At 37.4% G+C, this 10,518-nt stretch overlaps 1 protein-coding gene across 3 annotated transcripts in view; it reads left to right on the top strand.

Annotated features, from left to right (window-relative positions):
- The window catches only part of rapgef3 (Rap guanine nucleotide exchange factor (GEF) 3), a 47,393-nt gene continuing 36,875 nt past the window's right edge, over positions 1 to 10,518 (top strand). The window contains exons 1-2 of one of the 3 annotated variants that reach the window (XM_066671883.1): positions 1 to 107; positions 9,099 to 9,178. In XM_066671883.1, coding sequence (XP_066527980.1) covers positions 29 to 107; positions 9,099 to 9,178 — 159 coding nt within the window. In that variant the 5' untranslated portion in view covers positions 1 to 28. Of the gene's footprint in view, positions 108 to 4,922; positions 5,064 to 9,098; positions 9,179 to 10,518 lie in introns of those variants that run through there. The other 2 variants (XM_066671886.1, XM_066671884.1) reach the window with 2 other exon arrangements.

Here is a 10,518-nt window from a genome sequence, read left to right as displayed (position 1 = left end):
AAGAAAGAAAGAAAAAGAGAGGAGCATTATGGAAGAGGAGGAATCTAATTTTAATGACTTGGGGGAGAAATCAGCAGGACAAAGAAACATTGCACCACACAGAACATGTAAGTACCCTTTATAAACCCCATCACTAAACTCTGTATATCACTCATCGATCAGAGTTTCACTTCATTATGCGTGTATTACATCTTGGAAGCAGTGGCTTATATTATTTGAATATAATGAAGTAATACATATTTGTGGGAGTGCAATGACACTGTTCTCTTAAATATAAGTGCTTTTTCGTTATTATCGGTCTGGGTTTATGAATCTTACTGCACGTTTCTAACAACAGAACACTTATTGAAGTGCCAAACATTTGCATTTGTCTTATTTCAAACATGGTTTTAATATGAATTAAAGACGTATTGTATTAAAATACATCAGCTCAATTTTCTCTTTGTGTTTATTTTCCGATTGATAATGACTAAGATAGTTCAGGGGGGCTTCAGGGACCAGATTTTTATATAAATGTTTGTAAAGGATAGGCACTAAAATGGGCATTTATCAATGTAAAATTAGCTTAATTACCCAACTCTACACCATCCAGGAGTGGAGCTGATGTCATCAGTCCACCATTGTCACACAGGTGGAGTTTAAAGAGAAACATGTGTTTTTCCTTTGGCAGATGTGAAATATGTATTTAGTACATTACATTTTTTTCATTGCTTTGCATTTGCAGATCAATCAGTGATTACTGAGACATAGTAGAAGTGAAAGAGCATAAGTGAGAGAAGCATGAGGCCCGAAAGACAGGAAACAATGTGTGTGTGTGTGTGTGTGTGTGTGTGTGTGTGTGTGTGTGTGTGTGTGTGTGTGTGTGTGTGTGTGTGTGTGAGTAAAATGAAATTAAATGGGGCACAGTAAAAGCCTAACAACTCATGCAGAAATATGTTGAGATTTTTATCTACACCCCAAAATTCTGCATCATGTTTGTTAGGAGTCCACTTCTCTCTGTATATTCTCCTTTATTTTTTAATTAATCTTCCATTCAAACTCATAATTTTCACCTAAAGGAACACTATGTAAGATTTGGTATTTTTGCACCTGGGCTCCCTTGCAGCATGAAATTAGCTTTTACAGCACTGTCCTGAAATCCTGGGGGAGGTAAAAGGGAAGGGTGGTGCTTTCCTACCCTCCTCCAAAAGTTACATAATGCAGTTTCTGCAAGACTGAGCCTGGAGCAAGTACCACAGAGGGTCTACTCTCCCTGTTACAGGTCGATGAAACATCATAATCACCTTGTAGCTGTTATTTTAAGGTAAAAATATTACCTAGTGTTGCTTTAATAGATCTTTTTGTCTTTTGCACAAGAATATAATCCCATTCTATCTTTCTCTGACATCCTTTTTTATTTTGTTTGCCATTATGCCGTTTTTATGACAGAGTTGACATAAATATCCTTTTTTCCACACTGGAGTTGGGTGGGAAACGGAAGTGGGAAGGTGGATTCAGGAATGGATTTATGACAATCTGTGTGCACATGCTGTTCTAAAGCACTGGTCCCTTGTGGGGAAAAGAGTGCATTTAGACTGTGCTAAAATAGTTAAGTATTTATCTTAATTTGGAAACAATAATTTGTACAAAGTCACAGTTAATAGTCACTTTAATTATATTAATGTACACTTACAGTATACTGGGTATATTAGTTATATGTTATTTTTGCCACTCTTCTAATACAACTAAACTCTAAAAACACACTGGAGATGTGCTTAAATTATCCACAATATATAACATGAAAATAACATATAAAAGTTAAAAATTAACAAACAGATTGTGTAACTAAAAGTCACTAATAAAACCATAATACTATCATAAAATACAAATATATACTTAGTGTAACTAAACACAATATTTAAACAAAATAGAAGTGTATGACCTATAACACAATAAGCATATAAATACATTTCAGTTGAATCACGATTGGCAAAATAGAATATAAACTATGCAAATTAATCATTTGTTAAGTTTAACTTAATACAATTTACATAGTAGTAGTGATTTAGTACAAATTAGTCATTCTAAATAACAATTTAAGAACATTCCTTTTTCACAAGACGTGTGTGTGTGTGTGTGTGTGTGTGTGTGTGTGTGCGAAATATAAATGCTGCTGATAGCACTGATACTCAGAATAGTGTACACACTAACAGGGCGGTGATGTGCTGCAGGAAATCCTACTCCCTCTCCCACAGGAACACACACACACACACACACACACAGACACACACACATAAAAAAAAAAGAGATAATTTCCCTCAATTTTCCTTTTTCAGGCAAGTCGCAGTGAGATAAAGGGAAATAAATAGAAAAGCCCTTTGGTGATTCATTAGCACCCAAACTGCCCAGCAGTGTCCTTTCTGTCTGGGCAGATTATTCTGCCTCTATTGGTCAATTCTTCATTGAGCCACTGTGTAAACATAAACATTTTAAGGAATGCTACGTACATTTAACTTCAAAAAGCCAGCTTCAAAATCATTGGAATTCTTCACTGACCTGTAACAGGTAGAATAGAGACTCGGTCACTGCTACTCCAGTTCAAACACTGCCTTGGGATCACTGTCTATGAGGAGTATGGTGTGTTTTCCCAGTGTCTGTGTGGGTTTCCTCTAGGTGCTTTGATTTCCTCTCACAGTAACATGTTGATATGCTGTCTAAAATTGTCCATAGATATGAACGTGTGTAATTATCCATATGTGTGTGTGTGTGTGTGTGTGTGTGTGTGTGTGTTAAAGCACAATACAAATGAACCTAAAAGACAGCGTTAACCCCACTAACAAAGCCACTGACTGGCTAATGGAAGGCTGTATCTTGCAGTACCTGCAGGCACACACTAGAGGGCAGTCAGCAACTGTGTCTGCTGGCAGCGTGCTATTTTCTTTTTGTCATTTTTACACTTTACCTTTCACGCAAAGTAGGTCTTTTGTTCCTATTTGTTAGACCTTGTGTCCACAGTGGGTGCACCTTAAGACGTTGAAAGGTATAAACTTTCAACGGAGATTTGGTTTTTCTAGGGTTTAAAGTGGAAATGTTAAATAACAATCTCTTGTTTAGTGCATGTTGCACTTTAATCTTGTGGATCTGGAGTGAGCTCCTACCACATCACACACTGTGAAATACAAAAACCCAGTCAGGTTTTATAATATTTATATATAAAGCACAAAAACAAGGAAGCAAAACAGACACAAATTAACAATAGAGATATAAGGACACCTGCACATTACAAATGCATGAGACATCTCATTCTAAATTAATAGGACATAAAATTATCTATATGCAGTTGGTACCCCACTTCCTCTAATTATGGACCTTGCTTTGTGCACTGGGGCACAGTCATGCTGGGACAGAAAAGTGCCTTCTCCAAACATGGAATCATACATTTATTCAAAATATCTGGGTCAGCTAAAATATAACATTTTCTTTTCATTAGAACTAAGAACTAAGTGCCTTATCCAAACTCTTGAAAAACAACCTCATAGTGTTATCCCTCCCTTACCAAAATTCACAGTTGCTAGAGTCTAGCGGCTGAGTACTTTACACCATGCCAAAGCATGGCATTGTGTTTGGTGATGTAAGGCATACACCTGCTCAGCCTTGGAAATGCTTGTCATGAAGCAAACTGGTTTTGTTTTTGTTGAGTTGGTTTGTTTTTTTGTTTTTTGTTTTTTGTTTTTTCTTTTGCCAAAGGTGATGCCAGAGGACGTTTGGATTGCTCCAGCAGAGCATTGGTGACTTTTACTCACTTAGCCCCTGATCATTCGGCAATCCTGCCCTTTACATCATGTGCCAGTCTGTGGCTGAGCTGCTGTGGTTCCTAAACACTTTTATTTTTCAGTAACACCACTCAGAATTGATAATGGAATATCTAGGAGGGATGAAATGTTATGAATAGGCTTGTTTCAAATGTGACATCCTACTACTGTGCCATGCTCAAATTCATAGGTTTTTGAGGTGTCCCATTCTTTCATGAATATTTGTAAAAGCTGACTGCATGGCTTTGTTCTTGATTTTTTACACTTGTAATGAAATGGAATGAAACACCTGAACTCAGTGATTAGGAGATGATTCTCAATACATTTGTCAGTATAGTGTACCTAATAAAAATGGCAAAAACAAGTAGGAAGAATTAAGATAACCAAGCAAAATGGATAAAATATGGCTCATTCTCATTTTCCTTCTGAACAAGGCTTTTTTATTCTTGTGGTATTAAGCATGACAACACCTCTCATGGAACTCAAGGAATGGTTTTAACTTGTGGAAACTCAGGGCTGTTTTTCACTGCCTGGATCACATCCTCCTAGAAGAGTACTGGCAAATAGAATTACGTTTTTGCAGATGAGCAGATGCTTTTACTACAGTAAAGGGGGACAAGCCTCATATTAATGCTTTTCATATCTGATGAATGTTGAAGAAGCAGGTATTTACAACTTTTGACTGCAGTGTTTAAAAAGAATTGCATGTGTCTCGAAACTAGATCAAAGATTAACATGCATGGCGCCTAGACTCTGCAAGTGAGGGTTTTTTTTTCTTTTTAGTTTTGTTTTGTTTTTTTGACAGCTCAAGTTTCTGACACGTTGTATGGCAGTTTACTTAAACACAATAGACAATAACAGTGTGTCTTGGTGATGCTATCTGACCTGAGGTAGTTTTTGGTGTTCCTTATCAAAGCTGAAACACAGGCCTGACTTTACCGCGTGGAGGTCACGAGCAGGAAGACTAGATTCCTGAGGCTTTTTTACTATCTCTTTCTCTCTCCCTTTCTCTCTCTCTCACACACACACACACAGAAACAGGAGAGAGAGAGAGAGAGAGAGAGAGAGAGAGAGAGAGAGAGAGAGAGAGAGAAACAGAGAAATAGTCTCAGCTGTGTGCTGTGGTATAAGGGAAAAGGCAGACTCTGCTTCAGCAGTTGGGCTCCAGCTGCATCTCTATGACCTCAAGCACTGGCTATGACATGTGAGAAAGTATAAGGATGTATTCGTTACTGAAGCAGCTCCTATGCAGGCGCAAGAAATGCAGCTTTGGTGAGTTGTGCTGAGTTGTTTACGAAGTGGTGTGTGTGGGAAATGTGTGAATGTGTGAATTTGGTGAGTGGGAGCGTGTGTGGGAAAGTGACGATAGCATGGAGGCACATGTCTGTGAGGGGATGTAAACATGAGTAGTGGTGTGTGTGTGTGTGTGTGTGTGTGTGTGTGTGTGTGTGTGTGTGTGTGTGTGTGTGTGTGTTGTGTAAAACAGAGTGTGAATAAAGGCATAAATATTATAGCTAGCAATATCATTTCTGCTTTTCCAATATTGAAATCTTGAGGAATGACAGCATCTGATCTAGTATTCAATATTTCAAATCACTATACTTCCAAAAAAAAAAACCAATTTAATATGTAAATAAGCTCCTCACTTAAGACAAGCAACATACTACCCTCTCTACTACCGCAGTGTTAGAAAAACACAGTTAAAAATATGATAAACTCCAATATGAATGTGTGCAATTTCAGGACAGATTTGTTACAGGACCGACAGTTTGACTGTATTCGTTATCCAAAATTCCCTACTGATATCAGCCTGATAAAGACACCTAGAATCAGGTCAATGCTTTTTCCAAACAAACATTACATTTTTGTTACTGAAGTACTGGATTTAAGTAGCTTTAGAGTTACATTTATGAACAACTTCTTATATAAATATGCTTTAAAAAAAACACTTGACTATATGAAAATTCAATTTCAGGAGATTTGCTTAAATAAGTGAAATAACCTAGATTTAGGGTGAAAATGGGAATCAGACAAGAACATTATCCTCATCAGACATTTGAGTCTTGAGAGGGAAGGATATAAATGTATAATTTTGCTTCATATTTGATTTGAGGCACAATAGCACCACCTTGAGAAAGAGAAATGTATGTGAGTGATTTGCATGTAAAAAAAATTACAGTAGCTTTAATTCAGTGAGTTGGTGGAACATCTAGATACAGAAAATATTTATATTTATATTTATATTTATATTTATGCTCATAGTTGGGGTGTTAATCAATAAAAAAGCAACTAAATAATCTGACATTTTTCCTGTGATAAATCACCATTAATCTCATTGTCCCTTCTTAAGACTGAAGCTTTTAATAATGCATATTTAAATGCAAATTATAAGAATCATTGTAAGATTGGCACAATGAAATTATATTTATATTACTAGTATCTATCAATTAATCACTAGTATTTTCTAGTAGAATGTAAATGCTAGTAATTTCTTGTATTTCTACGAAGAAGATAAATGTGTAGTGTGAAAAACTGGTGATAGGAAACCATTATTTTTAAATTTTTTATAATGTTTCGGGGTAGATTTGATGATATTTGAATTTAAATCTCTTAATTTGCTGAGTTTCAGGAAGAGCCAAATTTGGTAAATGATTAATTAGCATTAAAATAATTAACTATTTACCATAACGGCACGGTGGTGCAGCAGGTAGTGTTGCAGTCACACAGCTCCAGAAACCTGGAGGTTGTGGGTTCCCGCTCCGGGTGACTGTCTGTGAGGAGTTGGTGTGTTCTGCCTGTGTCTGCGTGGGTTTCCTCCAGGTGCTCCGGTTTCTTCCCACAGTCCAAAAACACACATTGGTAGGTGGATTGGCGACTCAAACGTGTCTGTAGGTGTGAGTGAATGTGTGTGTGTGTCTGTGTTGCCCTGTGAAGGACTGGCGCCCCCTCCAGGGTGTATTCCTGCCTTGCGCCCGATGATTCCAGGTAGGCTCTGGACCCACCGCGACCCTGAACTGGATAAGCAGTTACAGATAATGAATGAATTAATGTCTTTTTATGATATACGTACAGTATATTGTCAGTGTTTTTAGATAAAAATCACCTCATGGAACAGGCTTGTGATTCACTTACATTCTCTTTTGTAATGCACTATATCTCACATACTCACACACACAGAGAGACTGTTCTACAGGGGTTGCTGTTGAGCTTTATGTTAATGATTTATTGACTTTGAAAAATGTGTAGTTTTACATAAAGGTCACTTTTGTCAGGAAATTATATAAAAGATAATATATAAAGATCCCTTATATGTCATATATATGACAATTGTAAAATCCCTGTGGAACATTTAAGAAATTCCAAGACCAGACATTTTATGAAAACAAGTAATGCATGTGTATGTGAGTCTCCTTTTATCATTTATTTATTTATTTATTTTTACAACTAGTGGTTAGCAGTTGCAGCTATTTTGGAGCTGTTTGTTACAAGAGGTTTTTGGTTGGTTACAGGAATTTAGGGAGAGAAAGAACATACTCTAGGGACTTTGTGGAATACTTTATACTCCCTCATGGGGGAAAATGAGAGAAGCCTACGGGAGGGGTGAGCACCACAAGACACAAGAAACAAGACAGAAGAGAGGAAACGCGCGCGTGTGTGTGTGTGTGTGTGTGTGTGTGTGTGTGTTGGCATATTTAAAAATTGTAACATCCCCTTTAAAATTACTAATTTTACTGATTTAGCACATATTTTATAGATTCTAAACTTTCATGTCTGTTTTTTAGGGTACTATTTTATTTGTTGACTAGGTTTAGAATATTAACCTATTAAAAATATAACGCCATAGCCACAATATTATATACATACAGTACTGTGCAAACATTTTAGGCACCAGAGATTATGAGATTTGAAAAGATATTTATCTGAGCAGTAAGTGTTTATTTGCTAAAAAACAAACAACAAATAACCCCCAACATTAGAATAAACCCAATCACATTCCTCCAGTGTGATCCTCTGTGTGTGAATGTGTTTAACTTTGTCCAAGTCTCTCCTGGTGGAGTGTGTATTATTTGAGGTGATCATCCAGTGCCTAGTTTTAGTGGTGAATCAATAATGATTTTAAATAATGTGTGGATTTAACAAATTCATGTAAATCAAAGAGAATCTGAACAAAACACTGTTCTTCAAACTCACTCTCACCCACTGCTTTATAGAGAAACACTATCTTATGTGTTTTATATTATTATTTTTTGTATTTTCTGTGAATATATATACATTTATACAAGCTCCACGCCACTGAGAAGGCATTAGTTTAAATATATATATTTAATATACATTAACTTTGGTGTCTAAGGCTTCTGTACAGCGCTGTAGATTATATATGTTTATGCTTTAAATAGCTATAATTCTTTTTATCTGGGACAGACCATGTTACAAACTTCCATTTTGTCTAATGCAGTGATAGTAGAATCACACTGAGAAGTCAGAGCCATCAACTTTTGAGCAGTATATTTCCTAAGTGTTGCTTTACTGTACCTCTGTACTCTCATGGAGTCTGGCAGTAATCAGCTGTGATGGAGCTGTGGGTGGAGCATGTGGATAAATAGATGTTTAAAGGTCTGTGTGAGAGAGGCTGAATGAAGCTTGTAAACAGCTCAGCGGCTACTTTCTGGCCCACAGAGCCCCGCCCAGGATGGGCTGCCCCGTGTTCTGGAACAATAGACGGGGTTTTAAACAAGCATTATGTAATAGTACCAGGCCCGGTTCAGAAATCAAACATGGCTTGAGAACAGAAAGTGTGAGGGGGACTGTTTAGACATTCCGGAGATGGACATCTCCACTGTCTTGGCGTGTGTTTGGACTGTGAGGACATGTCAGTACCCAGAGGATGCTGTATGTGTGTGTGTGTGTGTGAGAGAGAGAGTGTGTGTAGATTGTCATAGTTCCCTAACTATATTTAACACTGTACAGGAGATGTTTTAACAAAACCTCATATCTCCATTTTTGAAAAATGATATCCATTTTGAAAATTATTTTGCATAATTTCTTCTTCACTTTATGAAATATTACACTGGCAGCTTTTGATCTGGATATGCCAGAGATTCAGTAATAAAATTATTTTAATCATGGCTGCCCCCATGCAGGGGACCCTCTTTGTGGAGCATAAATTAGTTTTTCAGGACCTATAAAGCAGTTTGTTTCTTTGCCTCGTGTTAGCTGCTCTTCAAAATGTGAAAATAGTTATTTTTAATGCATTGATTGATTTTTACTTGTTTATAAAATATTACTTTAATTTCTTCCTGTGTCCAGCAGCGTCTACAGGCATGTGCTCGGAGGACAGCTTCATACTGCCTGCTTTGTCTACATCCAGGAGGACAGCTTCTGACCTGGTAAGCTCCAACTTTGACCTATATTCCCAAACTGAAAAAGCCAGTAAACTATTGATATACAATGTGCCTCCATCTGCTGCAGTGAATTGTATCGATGTCAATGCCATTTCACAAGCCTGTTTCACATCTGAAACTCGGTCACCCTCAGCACATCGGGGGAAACAGGGATCTGACAGATTCTCCATGTGGGAAAAAAGTCTGTAATGTAAGAATGGTGCAGTGCTCTTTACCAAGGAGGGAGTGTTTGTGCTTATTCCTTCATCTACCTTCATGCTTAGCATTTTGCTGTGACAGGAGGCGTATATGTGCACCTCCTTATCCCCCCTCCAAGGTTTGCCAGGCAGCTGTGAGGTACAGATAAGACACAGAGAGAGAGAGAGAGAGAGAGAGAGAGAGAAAGAGAGAGAGAGAGAGAGAGAGAGAGAAAACCCATAACAAGGTACTAACACTAATGCTTATTACATTAGCAAGTTAATCAAATTTGTGTGCTCTGCACATCAATAATGAAACTGTTTTTAAGTATCTGGGTCTTGTCTTATAAAAGCTCTGATGCAGTTTCTTAACCTGCTTGAAAATAACTAAATTTGCAATGTATAACTTAAAAAGGTGCTAGTTACAAGCATGTGCCTGCCCTTGCCCTCTCAGGTTGGTTGCATTGGGTAAATTAGGAAAAATATCTGGTAAAAAAAAATGTACCACTCCAAAAAAAAAAAAAAAAAAAAAAAAAACATATCACTATACTAGCCTCCAAAAAACAGCCAAATTAAATAGTATTTTAAATTATTAATATATATTTGTGACATCAGAAGAACAGTATGTTTACATGTATCCACATATTCAACCTACAGCAAGATGACCCTCTCGTTTATTTTCACCTTAAACTGCTTTTTAATTGGGACATTCACTGTCCACTCTGTGAGACACTCCTCCCTCGTTGGTCCACCTTGGAGAGGTAAAGTCAGAGACAGAAGTTCATTTGTCACCGCACATTTTGTGTTGGTCGTCCTATAGACCTCATCTGTGTTCACTGGACACTGACTAACGTCTCCTGAAAGTATCCAGTAAACTGAGAAAGTACACAGCACTAGCTCAGCACTAGCTCGACGTGTTCTATCCCCACCCGTATTCCCACAAACCCGGCCCCCTTCGCTACGACTGGCTGGAGTTAAGGAGGTATAAAAGACCAAGCTCAAGATTATTCTCTTAGGTTTGACAGCGAATTTATATTCAACTTCGTTCCAAACTAAAACAGCGTTAATACATAGTATTCCAGAAGAGTGAAGGCTGAAAACGTCTGTGTGCTTCTGAGAACTCAGAGGACACAGTGAGATCTCTTAACC

The sequence above is a fragment of the Hoplias malabaricus genome, chromosome 5 (genome assembly GCF_029633855.1).
Source record: "Hoplias malabaricus isolate fHopMal1 chromosome 5, fHopMal1.hap1, whole genome shotgun sequence".
Lineage (NCBI taxonomy): Eukaryota > Metazoa > Chordata > Actinopteri > Characiformes > Erythrinidae > Hoplias > Hoplias malabaricus.
The sequence above is the reverse complement of the archived record's forward strand: the minus strand, read 5'-3'. Positions and strand labels throughout refer to the sequence as shown.